Source organism: Cyclopterus lumpus, chromosome 1 (assembly GCF_009769545.1).
Source record: "Cyclopterus lumpus isolate fCycLum1 chromosome 1, fCycLum1.pri, whole genome shotgun sequence".
NCBI lineage: Eukaryota > Metazoa > Chordata > Actinopteri > Perciformes > Cyclopteridae > Cyclopterus > Cyclopterus lumpus.
The window spans coordinates 19,190,874-19,215,943 of record NC_046966.1 but is presented as its reverse complement, the minus strand read 5'-3'; the positions used below and the strand labels follow the sequence as shown (position 1 = coordinate 19,215,943).

The window sequence follows — 25,070 nt, the reverse complement described above, 5'->3', positions numbered from 1 at the left end:
AGTCGCTTGTGGTGATATATGAAAGCACATTCACCCCGCGCGTCCCGCTTGCGACGATAGAGGTCATTTTATCATTTACATAACATCAAACGCTTTAAAGGGAAACCCGGGCAGAAAGAGTAACATTCCCTCTCCGTAGTCACCACACCCCTTTCTCACAAAGCTGGATTCAAATGAAATCATATAAAATAGCCAAGAAGGCTATCTGATGCTTTTTCGTGTTCTGATATCATTTTCTTGTGTCCGTTTTTAAAAACCAAAGAAACTTTTTAAAACTGGAATTACATTTAAAACCCCCAAAACTGATGCATGTGTCTCTGAAACAACTGTGTCTAATTGAATCTTGATGGATGGGAGTCGTTTGTCCTTGTCAGCAAATGAACAATCGTGCCATATAAATAGCAGTGTTATGAAACTTCAGGACCTGCAGAGAGAATCTATTAACATGTTTAAACTGGCCGTTTGGTAATCCCAATAACATATGATGATTAATAGAGGTGACTTAAAAGTGGATTTGGAATTGTTTATTTTAGTGTTTCTTAATGCCAGATTAGTATTATATTCAGGACAAGATTAAACTGTAATACCCCTCAAGGGAAATGAGGTTGGTGCAGCAGGATACTGTAATAGTCAACAAAGGAAATAAATAAATATAGAGACTTGTGTATAAGATGATCGCATAAAGAAAGGTGTATATATTTCTGATGCATTTCATTATTAGGTTGTAGTATTAAAATTAGCATTCTGACTAACTTATTGGTATTATAAACATTTTATATTGAATGGATTTCAGATATCAACTGATAAATCATACTGGGATGTATACATTCTTGTAAATGAATGTGCGTCTCGCTAGTTATTTGGTCAAATGCTCCCATGTGTTGGACGATGGTTTATTGTAGAGGACATCGTTATTGTCGTCCACTTTTCTAAACGCTTACCTTTCCTAATAAGCATTTCACTAATCCTGAACTAGCTCATAATGAAACTATTTGTTTTGTATGTCTTTGGTTGCCTGCTCTGTTTTGGTGTATTGTAGGGCATTTCGAATCTGAAAGAGCCCACCGGCAAAGTTTATTAAATTGAAGGCATAACTGTTTTGTTATCTTATTAGGAGAAAAGCATCAGGGCCACATAAAAGTGCAAACTTGAACATCCCCATTCGCCCATTGTATTGGTCGACCTTCTCAAATGTACAACTGAAGAGCATCCACAAAAAAAAGGTGATCCCTATTTACTACTTCACATAAAACTCTTCTGTACTCCGTTTCATCAGTAGCCAATGTGGTCGACATTAGAAAGGCTCAACAAATTCTCTTCAGTACGCACAAACTCGCATGTAAGGCTTGCATGGTGTGTATATGTATATATATGTATCTATATATGTATCTATATGTATATATGTATATGTGTATATATATATATATATATATCTATATATATATATGTATCTATATATCTATATAGATATAGATATATATATCTATCTCAAAGTTTAGCCCAGATTGAAAATAACATACAAGCTCTCTCTCCGTCTGTCAGATTTTCTCTCCCACTTTCATCATCAGACAACAGCTTCCCGAGCCGGCCTTCCAGACACCTTTTATGAACTAATTACTAATTACACAAGTGGTTGGCGTGAGCCACAGTACGACGCTGGCCCCTTTTTGTTATTTTAATTGTTGTTATTTTGAAGAATGGCGCTTCAGTAAATTCTGCCACGGATGCCCTAGGAGGATGGATGAGCTCTGAATAATTTATCATGTTTGTGGAAACACACTCGGTGTGCGGCGTGGGGGTTGCAGGGCGCCGTACGTCTCCATTCTTGTTACGGCGGCGCTCTCATTGGGGATTGATGACGAGGTATCTTTCATCGCGCGTCCACCTCTTCCAGCACCCCATCATTAGGACTTCCATTGTCGCCTGTTCACGGTGCGCTAGATGAATATGACTGGCAGAGGTGGTCCACCCCCCCACCCCCTCCCATGCTTTGACTAATTACTGCAGCCAATGGTTCCCCTCCTGATGGATTAATGTGTATTGTGTGAATCAGACAGACCCCCTCCCCTCCCCTCTCCTCTTCCATGAGATGAGAGACGAGTGCGTCCCGATTCGTAGCTGTGCGCCATGCACAACCTTGATAATTATTTTTCATAGATGAATACCGTTGCAGGCAGGATGATGAAGTGGCCATTTGCGTTCGGAGACTATCACACACAAACACGGAGCAGGGTCTTTGTCACCGGTGAGAGATCTGGTCGTGCACAGGCCTGCGTCCCTTGTCTCGCTCCAACTTGCATGCTGCACACTCTAGATTCGCTGCTCTGAATATACAAAATCACCATTCCCATTTAGGCCGTTTTGAAAACGACCAAAACATCTGGCCATATCGTAGTCTCAACGGTCGTCTTTTTAATGCACCGAATTTCCATCCAGACGGGAGATATGAGCAGCAGCGGCAGCCCTCCACTCGTCACCACGTATTTTGAGACTGATTCTTCTCTCTGTCCAGATAAATCAAATAATCAATGGTTTTCATTAGCCAGGGCATGCCGGGTTTTAAAGGACGGGTTGGAAATTGTATTTATTTTCTTGCGTAAAGCTCTTTTCCCTTTTAGAGGCCCCTGTGTGATCATTGGTGTTGGACTGAAGATTTGTGAGGAGCCCCCGGCCAGAGCAGCGTTCAAGAGTAGATCACATAAAGCATGGAGGGGTTCTCCCGTCATAGTTTATGCCACTGAAACCATAAACTGTGTCTTTTACACCTTCACAGGATACGCTGCAGCCAGTTATGAATAACCTGGTCATGGTTTTGTTTTTATTAGTTTAGATATTGAATCAGTTAAATCTGGGTATGTCTTCTTGTATCAGTTTCGCCGCAAAAAAAAATCTCGCTTTTTTTTTTGTTGGTGTGTGTGCCTTTTTGTGCTTTTGTTCTTTTCAAAAAAGGTTAGTCTGTGGACCCACGTGGTTTAGGTAGCACATAGCTACATTTACTGTATGATTCATGAGAGTCTAGATCCCGCTGGTGTTTTCATTTTTCACACAGCTCAGCAGAATTAAAAAGATTTACAGTATTTTTAACAAACTGTGTCCAATTGTTGTAATGGAGTTTAGGAATATTTTTAATGAACAAATACCAACTAAATTAATTCCAGGACAAGCCTAGGCTCTAATATTTTCCTCATGAGAACATTTAGTACAAGTAAAATGACTATTTGATTTGAGTCAGACAATCAGGAGACCGAGAGTAGATTCTGTTTTTACAGTTACAAAGAGTGGGATTTTGTGCTGCCACATCAACATCTTTGTTTTGCACTAAAAAGTGATATAACTTAAAAACCCTTTAATCTAAAAAAGAAACAATTGCTCATGTAATGAAAAAATTGATTTTATTACGCTTTGTGGTGCCTCCAAGCCACGGGTAATGAATATTTTAGATGATGTTTTAATTAAAGCACTTTCAGAAATAGAAGAGATATTTCATTATAGACAGGTACACAGTGTACACGTTGCAATGCTATGTGGCAATGACTCCTCATTAAAAGTTAACACTTTCTTTGCCTTGAGAGCAGAATGATTTACTGACCGGGGCCTGGTAAAGGGAGATGTAAATTGGGAAGAAAAATGGGTGCTGTAGACATTGATTAATATTGGTAATGCTATCCACCCCACTCCTCTGTGTTTGTAATGGCCTTCTCCTTATCCTGCGAGCCATGAGCCCTGACGAGAGGTATCCTGCTGGGCTTGAAATGAGCCTAGAATGGAGTTATGTGCCACAGAAGTGTGCGGGAAATGATCACGCTGGCATTCGCTCCTTCCACCCTGATGGCCTCAGTGCTCAGTTCATCATCTCACAGAGAGAGGAGGACAAATAAATAACAAGAAGAGCACCTTGTTCTCTTGAGACGGAGATACTGTCATTGTCAAGTACACGGATTTGTGTCTCCAAGTGAAATGTTTTTAAAGACTTTTTCTGTGTGTTTGAAAAAAGAAAAGGGGAAAAAAAGAACCGGCAGACACAATGCTGTCTTTATGTGCGCTTGCTCGGACCAAGCGCTAATGCTCGGCTGCTATACCATGCTGGCTGGTAATTGCTAACACATGTGCTACCTCTGTCTCGCTTGCAGCCGGCCGAGGGAGTTCTGGCGCCTGGACTACTGGGAGGACGATTTAAGGCGGCGACGTCGCTTCATCAAGAACCCCTCCGGATCCACTCACTCAGAGGCTACGCTCAAAGCCGCGGCCGAACACGGTCAGTTCCCATCCACCACGACCCCCTACCGTCGGGTGCACTCCCTTTCTCACTTACTTGGTGGTAGCACCGGGGACACGGTACATACAAAAGAGTCTTCCCCTTGCAATAAAAGATTTATTGCACAACAAGGCGGTAAAATAGCACCCTAATTTATATTTCGCTACGGTTTCCCATTAGGCAAAGCTGGACTAATAATCAACTGTTTGTTGCATGCTTTGCTCAGAAATTCAGTTTGTGAGCTAAGTAGCTATGACTGAAATGAAATGTAAAATGTCGTCTATTCTTTTTTCTTTTCTTTGCTGCATAACAGTGGCTTATATCAGCGGTAAGTAGCATTCATGGCCCTATATTTTGTTCCCTCATTTTTGTGTTTGACTGAAGGATCATTTTGGGATTCAGGCCTTTTTTAATGCATTCCTTTACAGAATAGTTTGGTAGATCGGAGGTAATAATAGAATAGTCCAAATTAAATGTGTTTTGCGGTGTATAATTACAATAAATGTATTGACTGAATGCAATACATTGGATTGGTCCTTCAGCCTAAATATCACACTAGTAAACACAAATTGCACTCTTCCAAACATCGTTGAAGAGGGAATCCTTATTGTATTGTGACCCTCTTAAAATGTGGGGAAGGTTTAATGGGGTATGGAGAAAAAAGCAGTCTATACCCTGCGTCTACAAAACGTACAACGTTCTCATTTAAACTAACAGCCTTTAGTATTTGAATATGGCCGATCCATTTTTCATTGTTTCCGTGCACTTCCCTGTAAAGACAGGTGGCGGTTTTCAATAATCATCGTGTGAGAGCAACTTAACATTCCCAGCAGTCACTAGTAACCACAATATCTAAATGACACATGTCCCAGCGTTAACACCAGGAGTCACGTTTCTCTCCTAGAGTGCACTTAATCCCTCAGTTCTACGAAGAATCCAGCACACACCAGGGTTTGCAATCATCGTCATGCCGAACTTACATTTACCAGCTCAATCAATTACCCTCGCCGGTAAATGGCCGTTTATGGACCAAAAATGTCCTGAATGGGTCTCCTGCAAAAGTCCCCTTAAATGTCATTCCCAAAGACAAATGGCAGGTGTGACGGGCGTCGATACGAATGTGATCTAAAAGCAATAAAGTGTTGGGGATCCTGGGAGACTTCTGGTCTGCAGTAATGGCTGCAGAGGCAGCTGGAGACCGAGGCCAGCTGGTCGCTGCTCTTCTGCTGCAAGCCTCCCAATTTTACTTTGTCTCCATCTTAATTCCTCCCTGTTTTTTTTCCTTCAGCTAGACAGAGAACAGACGCGTCACTTCTGCTCCGTCGTTGACTTCTTTTAGCTGATGAGAAAGTGTTGACGGTGTTCCGTCATTCAGGTATTTGGTCTGGTATTCAACGGGACTATTTCAGCGTATGTGCTGTGTATATTCTTCACTGGGTGGAAGAAGGGGGGGGGGGCGAGACAAATTCCTGAAAAACAACAATTGGTTTCCAAGCCAAGTTTGTGTAAAAATAGCCAGCAGCCAGTTGTGGCAAGGGTCTGCTACCTCGGGAGAGTGTACCGCCCGGCTGAAGTACAGGAATATATCATTAAAATAACTCTTTGACGTTGAAGCCTGCCGGCATCCATTTTCTGATGTAACCTTTCGTCTTGTTTTAGTCGACCCGACATTTGTTACGGAAGTGCAGCTCAAGATGAGAATGCAGGGCTGAGTTTTCAAACAGAGCACAAAGGTCATATCTGGCTGTAATTATATTCATCAGATGCAGAGGGGAAAATGCAGTCTTTCCCACTAAGAAAATATTTAGTATAAGATCAAGCCTGAATTTACCCTAATTTTCTTGCTACTTGCGGGCTGCACTTTTCAAATCTCACGCTCGATCCTAAAATTAGAAGCAATGGAAAATATTTTGCTTTCTTTTTTTTTTTTTCCTGAGTAATCTATTGTAACAAATAGTTCTTTTTTTTCTCCTTTTTTTTTTTTTAAGAAAAGAGGAACATGTCGTTGCATTTGAACATGGAGGAGAAAACTTGCATTTCTGCGCTGAGGGTCGAGACAACCGTTATCATTCATACTGCGCCAAGATGATTTCCACAGTAGAGTGTGGCTGCCAGTAGGCTTGAGTAGGCTGTTGTGTGTTTATGCCTGGAAAGAACCATCTTTTCTGGGGATTGATTTGGTCTGGTCCAGGTCCGTGTACCAGAGGTGGCAGAGTAAATACCTGAAGACTAATGTCTCTGTTCTGGTAATCAATACTCGCCTCATGACCACACTGCTGGCTACGCTCCCGCTAAAAACAAATTAGTTAATTTTGACAATTTAATTGCTGTGACCATGCATGCCTTGAGTTGTATAAGCAGGTAGTTGAACTTCTCAGTCGGGAAATGGGGTCTTGGAAAAGTGTAACCTGTTGGGATTTATGCACGTTTCTGCTCTCTGGGTGATGAGGTTGAAGTGCCCTGCGAGAGCGTTGTGTCTGCTCTTTGAATAGATTGTTTGTCGTTGCAATCTTTTAAAAGTAGTATTGGATTTAAATTACATTTTAAGTTGTGAGTTTGCATCTAAATGTTGTATTTATTTTTTTTCCATTGCTGGTATTAGTATTCATACCACTTGATTTGAGTTAATTCCATATTATACAATTGCATATTTAGATTTTAAATCCAACTGGTAACAGCTTGTACTCTGAAGTTAACAGCCTGATTCTTCAGACACACACACACACACACACACACACACACACACACACACACCCCAACACAACCTTAGAGTTGTCAAATTAAAAGAAGAACAAAACTCTATCCCCTTTAGGAAGAGAGAGTGAAGTAAGTTAGCGCGTAGCCTGTCACTTATATGCATGAATATGTTTATTTTATGTGTGACATGACTGGTCAAAATGGCTTTTACACTCATCCTGACTGGTCAGTATTTTTTTTGCACTAAAGTGTGTGTGTGTGTTATAATGAAGAACTATTAATAACTTGTGCGTGTGGGTAATAGAAGCAACATGGATCAGCCCAGTGTCGAGGTTGAGTTGCATCAGACGGTGTGTGTGTGTGTGTGTGTGTGTAATACTGCATGTTAGTACGACAGTACCTCGAGTTGAGAATTTAGACCGTTAAACTGCGTAGAAGTTGAGATGCATCTCTGTATTTTAAGCTGGTGATAAGTCCCCTGTCGACTGGCTTGGTGTGAATACAATGGCATGTGGTACGTATTAGAGGAGCTGGTAGTAATTTCAGTGCTGCTAACTAAAGAATCCTCCAGGGAGGCTTAATTACAGGAAGACCATTCTAAATATCAGTGAGCTGCATATTTTCCATGACAAGAGATTTTTTATCCTCGCTCCTCAAAGCGGTTTCAAAGTATGTAGCCACATGATGCCGTTGTGCATTTTCAGGAAGTGCAATTGATCTCCCCCTCAGGTGGCGATGCAGAAATAAAATCCACTAAGTGCGTGTTCAGCGTCTCACTGGATTAAAACTGTGTTGCAGTCACCAGATTTAGAAAACGTACACAGAAGCAGCTGAAGCGCTCGCCATATAGCAGCCATGTTTACAAAGACGGAGGACTCGTCTTTGTGCCGCGGACTTGTCTCTGTGGAGCCTCACCATGCGCCACTGGGGAATGCAGGCTCTGTAAAATGTTTGCAGATTAACATTTTTCTTAAATAATCCATTCGGAACCTCAAGTCACGTTGAGTTGAGATCAAAATGGGGTGGTGTGGGAACCCTCATTCTGTTAGTTTTTTTTAATGTGTTTGAATGATCTTTGTGTGAAATGGTGTTTTTGTTTTGATGCGTTTCGGGTTCGCATCGTGCAGCTATCGGTCTGCCTCGTGTTGCTCGTTGTTTTCCGTTTGTCTGGCTGCACGGAGCTCTGGAAGTCAGCACGGCTCCTCACTGAATGCATGAACAGCAGTGCTTTGTAGATGGTTTTATCAGAAGGTAAAACTATGAGACTTATCACAAAGATGACCTTTTTCTGTTTGAAAAATCTTTGAAAGTCAACATATGTTTCACTAAATTCATAAATTCCTTTACTAATTAGTCTCAAATCAATTATTTTATGAAGAGTGCTAAATTAATGCAATTATGAATATATAGATTGGATTGAAATTTAGATTTAATGTGAGGTTGTTGCACTAATCACTGGTTTTGAATGGACAGCCTTCTCTTTGTTTACCATGACACCACATGGTATCTGTAGTGTAAAGACAGTCGAAATTAAGCTGATGGCTCAAATTATAACTTTTCTACTGTCATGCGTTATTGTTGTAATGGTTTCTTTGAATTGCTGTTTTTACAGAGAAAATCTGTCTGAATCGGGTGTTTGAGCAAATTAGATTTTTAACATTTGATCATTTAAAAACCTTTTGAAAGCCATCAAACACCGCAATGAAACTAAGTTTAAAAATGCTTGGGGTCAATGTATTTTGTATTGTATTGTAGGTTAACTGCGTAACACCGCATATGACTTGTAATGTATTGATGGTACAAAATAAAAAGCCCCTTTCCCCCCCCCCCACAGCGTCCGAGGAGGATGTTCTCAAAGGCAAGCAGTCCATCAGGAGCCAGGCTCTGGGAAATCAAAACTCTGAGAGTGAGACATTGCTTGACGGAGACGATGACACTCTGTCATCCTTAGAGGAGAAGGACATGGAGAACCTAACAGGTAAAGACACGTCTCCCTCTCTTCACCTCTCACCCTTCCCAGTCCTGCTTGTCCTGCAGCTCAAACTCAAATAAGGAAACATGCTCGTTGTCATTTTCATGGAGCTTAAAATCCTCCACATGCAGTTCCACTGTTGAGATAGTGAGTTATAGCACTTAGTCGTGTGCACCACATCCAGTAGGATTTCATATTTCCCCCAAATAATGTTGCTGTTTTGCTTTAATATCACAGTGTGTTGTTTGGATATGAACCCTTCTCTACAAGTAAAAACATATATTTTTTTTTACCTCTGCACAACTGTCATTATGGCACCACCAGAGTGCTTGTGAAAACACCATTTTCAGGTTGCTCTCTCCTCCACAAACACATACAGCAACAACCCTCTAGACATTTGTTCTATCCGGTAGAAGAGGAGTTTATTCCAGGATACTTGTTTACCCTGCAATGGGACCTCATCTGCAGCCTTTAGCCTAAATAAAACCTCCCCCCATGAGCCTGATAGTCTGATAAAAACCCAGTCATACGCAACATTATATTATACTTTATCCAGCTCACGATGTTGCCAGTCCTTTGTTGCTTTTTTGATCCGTCTGATATTTAAAGATTCCTAATTAATATAATGTAGTCCGCTAATCGGATTGCAGCGTATCCGCATTTTTGTCCCTCCATGTGCAGTGACAGCGCTGCACCAGACTAAACTGCATTAATGGGGTTCCGAGTGCCATTAAAATACGCAACTGGAGGACATAGGATTAACGCGGAACCCTGTCTAATAAAGTGATGTGTACTGTGAGAATGGAGTCGGGAGAGCCCCAGCTTCTCCTCTTAAGCAGCTGTCTGCTTCAGGTGTAATTGAATGTAGTTTGACTGAATGGAACAAAAAAAACATAAATAATGTTATTTAAACACCACTGATAACAGGTCAGTATACTCACGGGGTTCACGAGCGGTAGAGGAGTACATATTAAATATATATATATATATATATAGATATATATATATATATATATATATATATATATATATATATATATAATGTGTATTCCATTTGCACGTGTGCGGGTGCTCAGGGAAATCAAGCCGGGCTCGGAGCCTCGTTTCTCCGCAGCACATCTGCAGACACAATGGCTCCTCTGCGCAGAGCCCCGCAGAGCTCACGCACAGCTCCCCTGAGCCGCGCGCTCATTGTCATATACTGGCATAAATTAAGATTGATGAGAGATTAAACAGAGCTTCATTCAGCCGGCCGCAATCAATGCGTCCTGACTGACAGTCGATTTGTGATGTCGCAAAGGTGGACAGCGTTTGTGGTTTGATTTTAAGATGCACGCCTGTAATGTTTTATTCTGATAGCTGTGTGTCACACAGAGATGTGTTATTATGTTGAACTCATTAATTCATATTATTAGTCATGTGTTTGAATATACTGCAAAGCAAATAGTTGTACGTAAACATTATTTCTGCAAGAATCATTCTCAACGTTCAAAATAGACGCAAACGGTCGTTGTCTTTGGCGTGTTTATCTTAACGAACCACGTGCGGGACTCGAGGCCCACGCTGTGTTTCTAACAGGCAAACAACAGCTCAGCGTAATCCCTTGTTGAGTTTTATGTGTTTACCTTTGCTGCGTAAAAGCAACGTCCCCCGATCCCCCTCCGCCCCCCACGCTGGGAGCCTGTCTCTCTGACCGGCATGTGTCTGTCCTCCAGGCCCAGTAAACTTGAGCACCAGCGTTCAGCTGGTGGCTCCGGCCATGGTGGTGAAGGGCACTCTGTCCATCACCGCCTCCGAGCTCTACTTCGAGGTGGACGAGGAGGAGCCGGGCTTCAGGGCCATCGATCCGAAGGTAAGAGACTGGAGCTCCATTGATCGATTGATGCATGTCTTGTCGGTCTGTCTGAACTTTACAATATGAATATTTTAAATGAAACGGTTTTTTCCCCCTTTCTTTCTTTGCAATAGCTTTGGTATTAACTGTATTCACGTCTCACCGTGAATATATTCAAAAGTAAATTTAACACCACAATAAAATCTAAGAAATGCAGTGTTTTTTGAATAAATTGGTGATCAAACTTTCTCTATGGGTAAAACATAACGACGTGGATGAGGCCTTCCCATTTGTAATCATGCATCTTTTTTTCCCTTGCAAAGCGATTAAATATATACATACATAATTTACACGTAAATAGGGATCTGATTAAATAAATAACATACAGTAAATTCTAGACTAATATCCACAATGTGTCATTAGAGCCTGCTGACCCACAGGTGGTTTTGTTTGTTCAGTTTAACACTGTATGACATTATGTGAATTGTTTTTAAACATGTATAGTTGCGTATTTAAATGACGTTTTTAATAACATCCGTATTTATTGGAATGTGATTTTTGTATCATAATCTATTAATTAAAACAATAAATGTGTCCTATATGATAACACTGATCTAAATGCAACTGCATTAATCAGATTACGGTTTCAGTTTCGCTGTGGGGCCCTGCATGCGCGTGAGATACTCCCAGGCCAATATATTAACACGAGTCCGTTGATTTACATTCATTCGAAAATCCTTTAGAGCCTTGTCCCTGTTAAAAAATAACTTATAGCCTAAAGTTGCTGTGCACATTCCTTCTTTAAATTTGGCAAAAGCTTCCCTTTTGCTTTCCCAGTGATGATCCCAGGTCACCTGTCTCGTCAAAATGAATCATTTAATGATTCTCTTCATCAGACAATAGCAAAAATAAAATGCAACAGATGTGCCTGTCGCATCAGCTGTCAAAACACGCCAAGACACGAGGCCAAGTTGTAATTTAATTTGCAACATTTTATTAACATTTTCTTTTTAAAGTCACATAATGAAAAAAATTGAACTTGGCACGCTACATTTTTTTCTTTCACTTAACGATTTTGTGCATATATTTAAATAAAAAGTCTCTTCACTTTGTGAAAACATTTAAAGAAGACAACTAAAAGTCATTACATTGATCTGAAAATGTACCTTCACTTTCTCTCTGGTAGTGGCCCAATTGCTCCATTTTTAAAAAAAAAAAGGGGTTTTGTGGTTTGCTCGCTGCATTATTTTGTTACTGGTTGTTGTTTTTTCTTCTTTTTTTTGTGTTCACATTGCTCAGAGAATCGGTTGCAGAATCATATTTGTCCTTCTCTGAAGTTTTTATCCCAACAAAATGTCTCTTCGGCTCACCTCCTCGACAACCACTTCATAGTTTGTCCAAACTTTTCGCGTTGGTGAGGATTTCCCTCGCTAGTCTCCACGTCTGCTTCGCCGCAGCCTCCAGGGCCGAGTGAGGCTTTCCCTGAAACAAGTCCAAGTTTGGCAAGAAGTAGTGGGGACATCTGCGGCACTGCAGGCAGGATATGAGCTGCAGCAGGATGCCGTTCAGCCGGTCTCCGAGGCAAGACTCGTCCCAGTCGGTCTCTCTCGGGTGCTTCTCGCACTCGTACAGCAGCAGGGTCTTCATGTGGTAGTTTTGGAGCGGCTGTCCCGGCAGCTCTAGGTGCCGGTCCCTCAAGGTCTTCAGGACGGACAGGGCACTTCTTCTGCAGGGCCGGCCATTAGCAGCCGGTTCTCGGCCTCGCTGAACTGCAGAAACCCAGGCGTCGCTCATCCGCGGAGCTCTGCTTCCCCGTTAGCGAGTAGCACTCTTTGGAGGAGGAGGTTAAAAACCCTCGGCTTTGACTTCTGCTACCCCGGTTCGGGCCGGGCCACGGGATGTGGGGCATGGGCCACTGAGCAGCGCTCCGAGGCCAAATCCCGGTGCACTTGAACGCGGGGGTGATCTGCACCACGTACCTCTCCCTGATTCCGTAGTCCTGACCTCGCTGGTGTCCGCCACCATCTTTACCACGTCGCGGTAGCTGCCATTTGTCCACGGCCTGCGCCACCAGAGTCTGAAACCTGGAGCGGATCTTTCGGGCCGACAGGTAGCCCGAGGCGGTGATGAACTCCACCCACAGCGACATGCTCCTTTTGCGGCCGTCGCTCAGCTTCAGCACCGCGCAGCCGGGCAAGGAGCCGTCGTCCACGAAGTTGAACACCCCCATTTGGTTGAGGTAAAGCACCACCTCGAACTCATTGGGGGAGATGACCTCCATCCCCTCGAAGCGCGCGTCGATCTCACTGAGGGAGCTGATGAACCGCGGCTCCTGCACCTCCACCTCCTTCAGAACATCCGACACCACTTTACAAACCTCCCGTATGGTCTTCGCGATGGCCGCTTTGCGAGCTTGGCATCTCTCGTTGTGGTATTTGTTGAGCTGGTAAACCAGCTTCGCCTGCGTCGCGATCATGTTCGGGCAGAGCTCCGGGCCGTACACCGGGGAGTCGCAGTAAGTTGACGGATCCAATGCTTACCGGTAAAGCCAGAGGCAGACGCTTCCCCGTGCAGAGAAAAGTGTTCAATCAAAAAAGTTGTTTGGCTGTGAGCAGCGGATGGACGTCAGTGTGAGGAGGAGGAGGAGGAGGAGGAGGAAACGGATAGGGATGCAACGGTGTTAGCCTGTTAAAATCAGTCCAACTCAACAGCACTTCCAGCACCGAGTCATGCTCGGGTCGCGGGTCACCGTCCGTGTCCTGGGGCTGCAGACGCTAAAGGCTACTAACGCCGCCTGTGACCATCATCTCTCCTCGTGCCGCTTTTCTCTCCTCTTGTGTGCCCGCTCACTTTTCGTCCACACTTAGCTGTGAGCTGGACTTGGTGTAGTTTATGAATGGTTCCTTTAGCGAGAGTGAAAAGGGGGCCGGGCTTCTTCTCCTGCAATCATGTGCGGAGCTGTCAGTGCGGGCAGCCAATCGGAGCACGAGGAGCTCCGGTCCGCCTCGGCAGCGTCTGGGCGCGCGGGGCTCGCGCCCACTGCTCCCCACAGTCCGACACGGGAACGCACAGCCCCGATAGGTTTATACGGGGCAGATTCAAGTGCGCGTGCTCTTTAAGACACGCAGCAGTAACACATTTGTTTTGAGTGTTTGTCTTTGTGCGTAATTTCGCCCGCTGCCTTCTGAGGATTAGGAGGTGTAGTCAAAGTATGATTGACAGCCTTTTAATTTTTGACTCTTCAGTCTCTTTTTCTCTCCGTTATTAATTTAGTGGGTTTTTTTTCTGTTTTTGTTCGTGTTTTCCTCATATGTGAAAGGCTCTGAAACGGCAGCGTTTTTCTTTCCTCTCATTGACAGCAAGTATCGTTTATTCTCATCCATACTTCGTATGTCACTTTTATCATATAAGTCTGAACATTTACAGCATCTATACATCTATTTAACGTGTGATCTCCTTTTTTTCTAATTAGACACGTCAGTTGGTCACATTATTTCTAAATGGAATTTAAACTTGAAAATAAAAATAAATGTATGCCGTTGTTTTACTCTCTCTCCATTTTAAGACCAGTTCTAAATCCCTTCATTTTTTTGGGAGTTATTTTAGTGATGGTGTGTTTAAATCCCATTCATGTACAATTGTATTTTATTTCATAAAATCTGAATATTTTGAGCTGTTTAATATGTTTAGCCGCTTTCTTTTTTGTTTTAATGCAAGATTAAAATAGTAATTGTGTCACGTGCACCTGCAGCTTATAGCTCAGATGCGCTCGAATATAGAGTGACCGAAACTGAAAGGATCCGATATTAACGTAGTGATACCCACCACATACTTTTAAAAACTAATCGATTGATTTAAATGTTGTTGAACATTTAGTGTTATTTACACAGTCGATCATCTGGATTGACCCAAATAACTGAAACAAGACGGCTTCCCTCACACACACACACGCACACAATAGCGCGCGTGCGTGCGTTAATTTGCCCGTGGGTTTATCGCCCTGAACCTTGTACACACTGAATAATTTAACCATTGGCTCCCTCCAACGTTGTAATTGAAGTCCCCTTGTCACCCAGACTTCATGTAGGAGGACTAAAGAAGTCGTTACATTTTCCCACAGACACGCGGGGCTGCGGTGCGAGACATATTTAGCATGCTGGGAATATAAAAAAACCCGCAGTGAAAGTCTCATGAAACGTTTAGGCGAAGTGTTGCCTGCTTACCTTCGCAGTCCTGAACGAGGTCGCGCGCCATTATAGGCGTTTTGCGTATAAATTATTAATTTACATTATATGGAGCTAATCAGAGTTTCCCCCGCTATACTTTTGAATTCTATTATTTCAAGACTTCTGTTAAATACGTGTTTCAAGTGCTAATTTTTAGTTGACTTTCTCACTATCACAGTGACATTATAGGCTAAAACCTTTTCTATTTGCTATAGTCCAATCTTTCTTTTAATTTCAGAAAATAAATCAGACCAGTAATACAGACACTAGTCTGTAATAGGTTGACTGGCTTCCTTGAAGTATTGATCACATCAATAAGGTCAACTGTTTACCTAAAGCTACATCATGGAAAACATTTCTATATTTTCTCTCTGCATCCCGCCTGTTGAAACTGCAATCCAGAGTCCGTAAGAACCAACCACTGCTATTTTTGTGCAAGTGAAATAAATAAAAAAATTGCATGAATTCGTCGTGAAACTTGTTACAGTAGTTTCTGTAAATCATTGCTGAAACAATATTCAGCAATGATTTACAGAAACCTATTTACTGATATGAATAGCCAACATGTAAGCCACAAACATTTAAAAAAAAGGCAAAGCTTATGAGGCCCTTACACATCTTCTTGACTTCATCATTTAGCCTTATTGGGAGTGCTGATGAGTCAGGGAGTGTAAAGTAACTTATGATACAAAAATGTAGAATTTATAATTGTGTTCAGTTTGAAAGACCTGCTGAGAATTTGAGCAATATGTCAACAAATACACTTTAATAAAAAGTAAACTCATTAAATATGATTTATGAGGTTGTATTATATATTTTTTTCTTCAAAGACAGTAACATGAGTTTGATGGACAAGCAACACACAACATCTATTTGGATATTCTTCTTAGAGCTACTGGAGTGTCCAGAGAAATGGTGGCAAGAAAAGCGACAGTTGACTTATTTTGACATTTTTCAATCAATAATTGAAATTGTACTTAGTTATTAATAAACTGAGATTTCCCTCCGCTTTTTACTCATTTGGAGAGTTATCCAAATGTTTAAAAGGAAAAAGATGTGACCCAAAAGAAATAAATTAGAAAAAATTGTCTGGCTGTTTGATTTCTGGATGATTCCTTATCATCAAGCTCACAGCTCCAGAGAGATTAATCGACTTAGATGTGTCCAAATATTACCAAGAACATGCTAACTGTAGCTTAATTAAATCTACGGCACCACAGGCACGTGGCATTATGACCGTTTTGGCGCACCTTTCAAGCCACACGCTTCTTAGCAACTGTGTTCCATTTTATTATCTGTTTGCATTTGAGGATAGACTACGGTGGACTTCTTTACCAGTTGAAATGGAAAGCTCAGCCGTATCTCAGAAAACTGTATGTGTACCGTTTCCACATTACAGTCGTAGGTGGAAAACAGAAGTAGGGTCGGCACACTATACCGGGAAGGCCGGGAGAAACTTTAGGGGGACAGCTTTTAGTTTCTATTCTATCCATTTTAATTTTTATAGTAAGCGTTTATATAATAATGACAAAGGCCACCTCAGTCATTCATCCATTCTTGCTATACTTCTTTGTGCCCTTTTATCTCCTGAAAACGTTCAGAATTATCTGTGGTTCCTGCAGAGTTCCCCCCTGGTTAATATTGACGGGAGAAAAGATCAGGAGCCTGTCAGAGAGCTCTTTGATCTGAGTCTGTGTGACGACTCCACGGTGATCCCCTCTGGAGCACAAAACAGTGTCCATGCCTGTGCAAATCTCTGCCAGCTGATGAGTAACCTCACCGCCTCTCATCTTTTGTTTTTCTTCTCTTCTGTCCTTGCTCTGGCCGCCTGTCCTACGGTCGGTGCTCTGTTCTTCTTTTCCTTCTTCCTCCTGCCAGATTACACTGAGTACCCCCAGGTGGCTCATTGCCGTATATACCATACTGTTTTCATGAAATGGTTTACAATTAGTAAAACAACCTAAAAGACATCATTTGTCTTTTACACATATTTGAAACGCATTTGGTCCCTTTTTATTTATATGATGATTCTGTTTCATGCATGTCAAAAAATATTTGAATTTCAATCATAATTTGGCCACTCTTGGTCATCCACTTGTTGACAGTACTGTATATGTGATGCATACAAAGCAAAGGTATGCTGAGGTAATTTACAGCAGAGTGGCAGACTTTTTCATGGCATGGTATGACATTAGGAGATATCTGAGGCAATAGAAAGTCTCCATTTGTCATTCTGGGTTAGTGTGCTTTGTAATTCCAAGTGAGTGATACGGGAGGGCGGGGTGTCGAGGCTTGGCATTTTTAGGTAGTTGCTCTTTTTCCCCCTTTTCTCTCTCCGGAAACATGATCGGTGCGGGCAAAGTGGCTCCGCACCTAACAACATGTGCACATGGACCAGCATCGGCACACATGTGAACTCAGCGAGTACATTTCGATGCATGTTGCTGTCTCCTAAACCCGGATGGACCCATCTGCTCCCTCCAGAGAGGGCTCAAAGAAAATCATCGCAGGCAACTAATTGCCTGGCAGGCCTCTGCATCTGCTCGGCACATAGCAGAACTGATGAAGTCACGGAGCAGATGTGTGTTGGTACGTGTGCTTGTGTTTAGCAGCTCCCTCTCCGTGTTTAGACACAAGCCATCAATATTGCATGAGGAGTTATTGTTGCAGAGCCACTCCGAGAGACTACTAATATTGCATGAATGAGGAAGTGAAATTTGCTCTACTTCCAGCTGATTGGTCAAAGGAAATACCAGCAAGAATCTGATTGGAGGAACCCTCCCTGAGATCCCCAATGCACTCTGAGTGTGTTATAAACTCTTATTGTGGCCAGACAGCAAACTACTGACTAGTATCAACTCATTCTAACTGTGGATTGAGTATGTAGTTCATTCACAGGGGCAACATAAATCATGTCAACTTCAACATGTGGGAATTCAGATTGAAGTGTTTGTATTTCTTATTGCGGTTTTGATGTACAAAGTAAAAATATTGAAGAGGCTGGTGTGACTGCTTCAGCAATATATTGAAAAATGTAGAAAGAAAGTAAGAAAAACTTTGAAAAACTGTTTTTCTTTTTCTTTATAATATAACACATTTTTTTAAGATAGAAGTTGTTGCAAAATATTGCATTGTCAACTGATACATTCCATATACTTTTATTGGTAGACTACTGGGACACTTTTATGGAGCAATTAATTTATGGAGAAGTGAATGAAATCATCACTTACTGGGCAACACAACACTGTAAAAATCAATCACATAAAACATCTAGACCGTTTACAGTAAGTGACACAATAAGTGACCTCAGTTTCTATGCACCAGTCACTGTAATTAACAGTCACCCAGCTGTTAGAAGTTTAACTGTGCTGCCTTTTCTGAATCCTGTGGAGATCCAGTATTTCAAAAAGTTCTATCCAAAGGCCAGAAAGAAAAGTATTCGGGAAAGAACATCAGTCCGTTTTCCTAAAGGTCAGTGTCCAACCTTGGACTATGCAGTGATAAAACCCCCACTGAGAAGACATTGGTAACTCTAATTAGTGGGGTGGTGACGGCTTCTCGGGGTTAGCTGGAGTGGCTGAATGGATGGTCTCTCAGTCAAAGAAAACCACCCCGGTGTTATGTAGCAACCAGTCCCATATCGTTAAGCTCTCCCTAAAGTGTCAAACTGCTGGGACCGCACCGTCTCCCCCCCCCCCCCCCCCCCCCCCCCCCTGCTCGCTCCGCCAAACTCTCATGGTCACCAGGGACGACCTTCGGCTGCAGCTGCCAATCACAAAGAGCCATGGCAGCAAGAGGTCTCTGAGAGAGGAGCCTATTGATTTTCCAGTTAGAGCCTAAGTAGTGTGTGCTATAGGACTAACGGACAGCCCAAGCAGGTATGTCATTATCAATGAGCCCAAGGAAACGGATCCCCTCACTCTCACTCATTCATATTGGCCTCCTTCCCTCCCTCTGTCTCTCCTTCATGCCGCTTCACCATCCATTCCCTTCGCTCTCCTCGTCCGCTCTGACAGAGTGCATCCTGGGACGGTCAATAAATCGCTCAGCCACACCACGACAACAACCGGCGGAGTGATGGGTTGGGATGACCTTCTTTCTCTTTCTTTCCCCTCTTTCCTTCACTCTTTCCCCGTCTGTATACCTCCCCTGCTTGCCAGGTACAGTAATTACAGCACCTGTGAGACGTGAAACATTTCCTTACCGGAGACGGACTCGTTAGCATCACAGCCGTCATGTGTTCCTCTCTGATTTTCTCTATTCTCCAATCCTAAACATCCAGGGTCAGTTTAATCACTAGCATCATTCCCCGCAGCCCAGTTTGGCTCATCCAGTCATCAGGAAACCCAATTATTATCATGCTGCTCCTCTCGATTTGCCTCGATGCTTATGTCAAGCCATAGTCCGAGCTTTGGGAGCTGCTCAACATGTGCAAACAATTACAAATGATTTAAGGCAATTAGAGGAGATAAGGCCAAATAAAGGTTTAAAGCTTCCTGAAGTGAGTTTCTGTTCCCCAGTAGAGCAGTAAAATCTCGTTACCCTTTTTACTGTCTCTTTATCTTTATCTCCCGAACACTAAATGCTAACGTAGACCACCGCCCCTCTTTTCAGTCTTAAACCACATTGATGTTTGTAAAATAGTCTCTCGTATTACGGTCCAGTTGTTCGAGAGAGGTTGTATCAGTGATGTTTAACTCATTCTGTAGGGATGAGGTCAGCGGTCCCCTGGCCATATGGTGGGTGTTTAAGAGTGATAGAGGAAGACTTGTTACTGATGGGCCTCAAAGCTTTGAAGAAGCCAGAATACTGTCTTATCCTTTTGCTCATGGTCTTTGTACTCGTATTTGTCAGATACCCTCTGGAATTGGCCTATTGACAGACTTTGAGTTCAATGGAAATATATGTGCAGAATTCAAGATGAATCCTTTTCTCTTTTGTGAGTTAAGCCATGCTAGCAGCGTGGCTTTAGGAAAGACAATGTTGGTCAGTCGTAATTTGGTATGTCAGTTGCTTGTTCCACAACTTCAGACTTACATTTTACAACTATTGGATGAAATGCTCTATAGGTATTTGTGATCTGCAGAGGATGAATACTATTTACAATTGTGAGGTTGACACTTTTAGTTTTTAGTGAAATATCTTAACTATGAGGTAGATAACCATGAATTATCATACAGACGTTCATGGTCCCCATAGGATGAGTCCCCTTGAATATTCCTTTAGGGCCACCATCAGGTCAACGATTTTGCTTATCCAGTAATAATAATCAACCATTATCACATGAATTGGCACCAAATGTTGTCCAGACGTTTATGGTTTACAGATGATGGATCCTAATTAACTGTAGTGATGCCCTGACTTTCCCCTTGTGCCACAACAAGGTTGACATTTTGGGGTTTTAAGTGGCTCGTCTCGACAATCATTGTATGCATCAGACAGACGGTCATGTACTTGCAGGATGCATTGTAATAACTTTGACTTTTTATGTAGCCCCATCATCAGTACATTTGAATCAATTCAACACTTTAGTTCCTCAAAATAATTGGCATTCCCTTCCGCCTCAGCTTTGTGTTCAGTTCTAATTAGCAAATGTTAGCATGCTAAACGAAGCTTTAACACAAAGCACCGCGGTGACAAAGTACAGCCTCACAGAGCAGGAGCGTGACTGTAGACTCATAACTCTTTTTTTTCCCGTTAGCCTTGACGAGATCTAAACCGTGCATCTTGTGCAAAGCAGGCAAATGACTCGCTGCAGTGACCGGTAACCAGGTAGGACAGGTCAAGAAAGATGATTGCCACATTGGCAATCGCATAAAGAACCATTAGACACTGTCATCTCGCCACCTAATGATGACTAATGTCTCCCTTACAATTGCTCTTCCCTGCCAACCAAGCACACAAATAACAACTCTATCAATAAACATGCTTGGCCTCTCTATCCCTCTGTTTGTGGCCTGACTTTGGACCTCAACTCAACCACAGACCACTGTGGCCGAGACCCTGCTCACACTTAACCAAGCACCTCCAGACAAAGAGCTGCCAACCCCTCTTTGCACCTGAGCCTAGCCCCTCCATCATGCTCCATCTCTGGGCTTGACTGGGCCAGTCAGGGGGCAGGTGCCTCCCCTCCCTTCCTTTGATTGATCCCCTCTCTCCATCATTTATTCCCTTCGTCTGCCTCTGACACGCATGTCAAAGGCAACACACCAGCCTGATGGATAGACCTGTTTATGGATGCCAGTCTGCCTGGTAGGCTACTGATATTACAATCGGCACCTGTGTACCTGCTGTTCACACAAGCCTCCGTTATTCAGCTGAGGTCAGAGAGACATCCAGCTCCAATTGAAAAATCGATGTCCAGACCGGCATATTTGAAATTGGAATTCTAAATGTGTTCTTGTTTTTGTCAAAAAGGTCTGTGCTGCATTTCAGATGATGCAACTAGATCCATATGTTGGAGAATTTGAGTGGATAGATTTGTTGTTGGGCCTCCTTTTATCAGTATTTATAATCGTAGAATGCCTCATAAATACGAAGGCAAAATGGCAGGACGATGTTAATTTAAAATTCAAAAAAAAAATCAAGAGTAATTCTAACCAGATGTATTTGTTTTTATAAGGTAAGCTGATAGCACTGTTGTGCAAAGATATCTCGTGAGCCGGAGAGCAGAATGTTACATTGCTGAATTCTGGTGCCTCCTTTGCCATTATGCTTAATGACCCATCCAGTCTGGTTGAAATGGCACATCCATAGGGACATTCTGCAGATCACTTGCTCATACAAGACTCATTTCTAGCAGACATCAGCACAACCGAGCGTTACTTCTGCTCTGTAGAAGAAAGACAGAAGAATACCATGCAGTATAATTAGATTTGAATACACAGATCTCTTAAGATTTCACAAGACCATGACGACGCTACAAGGAGAGTGAATATTGAACTTGTATTCATCAGGCATTTTAATTACTTCAAAATTGATCTGCCTTTCAGAATATTTCTCACTAATTCAATTCAGTCTCTTACAGTTGTATCTCAAAATGTTTGTCACTGATAAACCTGTAGCTCCAATTGAGTCACCTTTTTTTTAAAATTCTTAAAAGTCTCCACTGCTGTTCCTTTTTATACGAGTCCCATTCTCTCTCTCTCCTTTCGGCTTCGGACAACCAACCCCGAATTCCCCAACAGGGGTGTACTTTTCACCCCACACCCACTTAAGCTGGTGACAAAAGCCGGATTAGAAAAGAATTTACTTCAGCGAAGCCTCGCACCAACCCCAAAAAAAAAAAAAAGCCTATCCGTCACTAAATGGCAAAATGAGAGATTGAAGGAAAGCGGGGAGAATGCCATAGGAGCCGGTCAGCGATCTTAACCTGTCTGATGTTTGCCGTGGCAGCTTATAGGGGAACAGAGTGCCCAAACGCATTGAGGCTAAAGCACCTCGCTTCAGCGCTGGCTCCGTGCTGTCTCTTCGATTTACTGAATGTCGGTGAAAAGCATAAACATTCTTTTACGCCGTTTCCTGATGTGCAATTGTTTACTTGATGAGCATGACAAATCAAGAAACGCATTCAAACCCTTTCAGCGCGCTCTCTCAACAGGTGCCCAGCGATACTGTTACGGCGTTATACTGTATTTATGTAGCCGAGTGCATGTTATGTGCACTATGTCCTAGTTGGAAGGTTTTAGATGTGCATCGTGCAAAGACAGCAGATAGGGTCTTCTCAATTTGTGGATGTCTGGGGCATTTCACACTGCTCTTCCTTTCACTTATGTGGCCTTATCCATCCTTTGTTCCCCATCACCTTTGAACCACTAACTCTGCCCTTTGCGGCCCCAGTCTAAGCTGCGATGGGGTAAAAAAAGCTCTAATTTTGAATATAGGAAAGAAAAACAAGAAGAGACATTTTATATACAGTACTTTGGCAACCTTGAAGCTACCTCTGTGTAAATGACCAAAATATGTAACCCGTTTGTGTTTAAGAGGCTCAGATTGTTTTATTTACAGAGGGTTATTTTCATTTATGAATTCCATGTTTATGTATATCCCTGACACCATTAGTGTTTAGACTTGCCGCTTTAGTGTCTTATTATGTGTCGGGGCTCTTCTGAGGCTTTCGTCCTTAAAGCTAATGCCCAAAGGCTGAATGTTTAATGAGTTAATGCACTGAAGTCTTCACTTCTCTACCAATTAACCCCGAGATCACTGCAGCATTTCCCTAAATCCACACAAGACCTTTTTTTTTTTTTGTTCCCACTTCAAAAAGGCTAAGCAGCTAAGGAAAGGAAAAGAGAAAAGGCTAACCTGTTAGCAAACAGTGAAAAGGGCCAAAAAGGGGTTTAATCCTTATTAGGCTAAATTCAGACTAAGTGGCCCCACGGATCCTTTCAAAGGGGACTTTCTTCAGGGAGTGCAAACCCTTACTGGGGGACGTTTGGACTGAATGCTTTGAGCCTTTAGGCTTCATAACCTACACTTGCTGCAAGCTGGGCTTGTTTATTTTGCTTTAATTCTCTCACACTCCAGCGCAGCTTCTTAGTTATGTTTATTTCTTTTTAGCTTGTAGTTTGTTTTACTGCCCTCAAGGCAAATAGGCCTTTATGTGTGTCCAGTGATTACATCTTGAATTACTTACATGATGGTAGAACAATTGTGCCTATCATTCATTGGTGAACACAAATGGTGTAAACTACTTCAATAGAAACTTGTTGATAATGCATCCAATGTTCAGCATTGTCTGTTCTCACTTATACAAAGATTCTAGGTATGTGGATAATATAGAAATCCGACTGCTTATTATTGTCAATAAAAAGATAGCTTGACAGTTTGCGCTTTTTCACTCGACTTGGCTCGCCGGTTCAAGTCCTGCTCTAACCAATGAAGTGTGGACTGGTAGCTGAACAGGTGCCAGTTCATCTTCTGGGGCTCAGTAAGGTTGACCAAACCAAACCGAATGTGTAAAAACAACAATTCATGGCTTTGCCAGGGAGTCGTGATCAGGACTTTTTTTTTCTTGGGTAAATCCAATGACTTCCTGGAGTTTTGTTATCAGGAAACGCCAGGAATAGATATGAGAGTGGTGTCAATCTTCTCATCTAACCATTGGCAAGAAAACTAAAAAGCATATTTCTCACGTATGTTAAACACATTTCTCAAAGTACCATTGCCTTCTGCTTTTTAATTGGTCTACACTGTGGAATATCACCTTTTTATACTTTGCCCAGCTGCACTACTCCCATAGTTCAACAGTCATGGAGCACATGACTAGTCAGAGATGGTGTTGTGGCCAGTTGGTTGAATTATAATCTTGCTGAGGCACAAAGGCTACAGGATAACTGCTGGAGTGTAAAAGCAGAGTCATGTGTCTGAAAGTCTTATGATTCCAGGTTCTTATACTGAGAGTTTTCCTCTTGAATGACTCCTTTTAGCCCAAGCTCAGCCTCCAAACTACACCTAACTATAATGTGATTGAAACGCACCTCTTTCGGTGAATCTTTACAATAAAAACATGTTGATGCATCCTTCCGTCCGTCTTTCCAGGACCGCACTCTCAGTCCTTCCTGTGCCCTCCTTATCTTTTTTTCTGGCTATCACTCAATCTCAAAAGCAAAATCTGTCTTAATTGGCTCCAGAGGGCTCTTGGAGGCTTTGTGTCAACGGTGACGAGGGTCCTGATTGGTCCAGAGGCGCAGGCAGCCAACAGACCCTTGTTAGTGTGGCGGGGGCCCTTTGCTTGCTCGTTAGTCCGATGAACTCATTTACTGATGGGGAGTGACAAGGCCTCGTTTACCAGCGTGGAACAGAGGGTGGTGGGGGGTTGAGGCGAAGGGGGAGGAGGCAAACAAGAATATATGTCCAAGGAATAGTGAGAGTAGGATGATAAGTGTTGTAAACTGTGGTACGTTTGTGAATGCGCCAGGTGATGGTGTCAAAAAGCCCTTAAATGTCAGCTTGTGTTTGCCTGTGATTTCTTTCTCCTTTTGTCACAGCAGTAAATTAAACGTCAGCGTCTCGGTCCATTGGAAGTCTGGTTATTGTAGATGGCTTGATTCTGTGGGTATTCAAGTGTGGAAGAGTCACAAACAG

The 25,070-nt window shown here is 42.5% G+C and overlaps 2 protein-coding genes across 3 annotated transcripts in view; one reads left to right on the top strand and one right to left on the bottom strand.

Annotated features, from left to right (window-relative positions):
- The window catches only part of lrba (LPS responsive beige-like anchor protein), a 173,687-nt gene that overhangs the window by 94,349 nt on the left and 54,268 nt on the right, over positions 1-25,070 (top strand). For both annotated transcript variants that reach the window (XM_034539608.1, XM_034539599.1), the window contains exons 37-39: positions 4,131-4,255; positions 8,787-8,930; positions 10,640-10,776. In XM_034539608.1, the coding sequence (XP_034395499.1) occupies positions 4,131-4,255; positions 8,787-8,930; positions 10,640-10,776 (406 nt within the window). The remainder of the gene's footprint in view (positions 1-4,130; positions 4,256-8,786; positions 8,931-10,639; positions 10,777-25,070) is intronic.
- On the bottom strand, positions 12,114-13,597 carry mab21l2 (mab-21-like 2). The gene is given in 6 exon segments (XM_034539621.1): positions 12,114-12,489; positions 12,492-12,533; positions 12,535-12,549; positions 12,551-12,748; positions 12,751-12,804; positions 12,806-13,597. Coding segments are annotated over 6 exon segments (1,083 nt in total). The 5' UTR covers positions 13,235-13,597; the 3' UTR covers positions 12,114-12,144.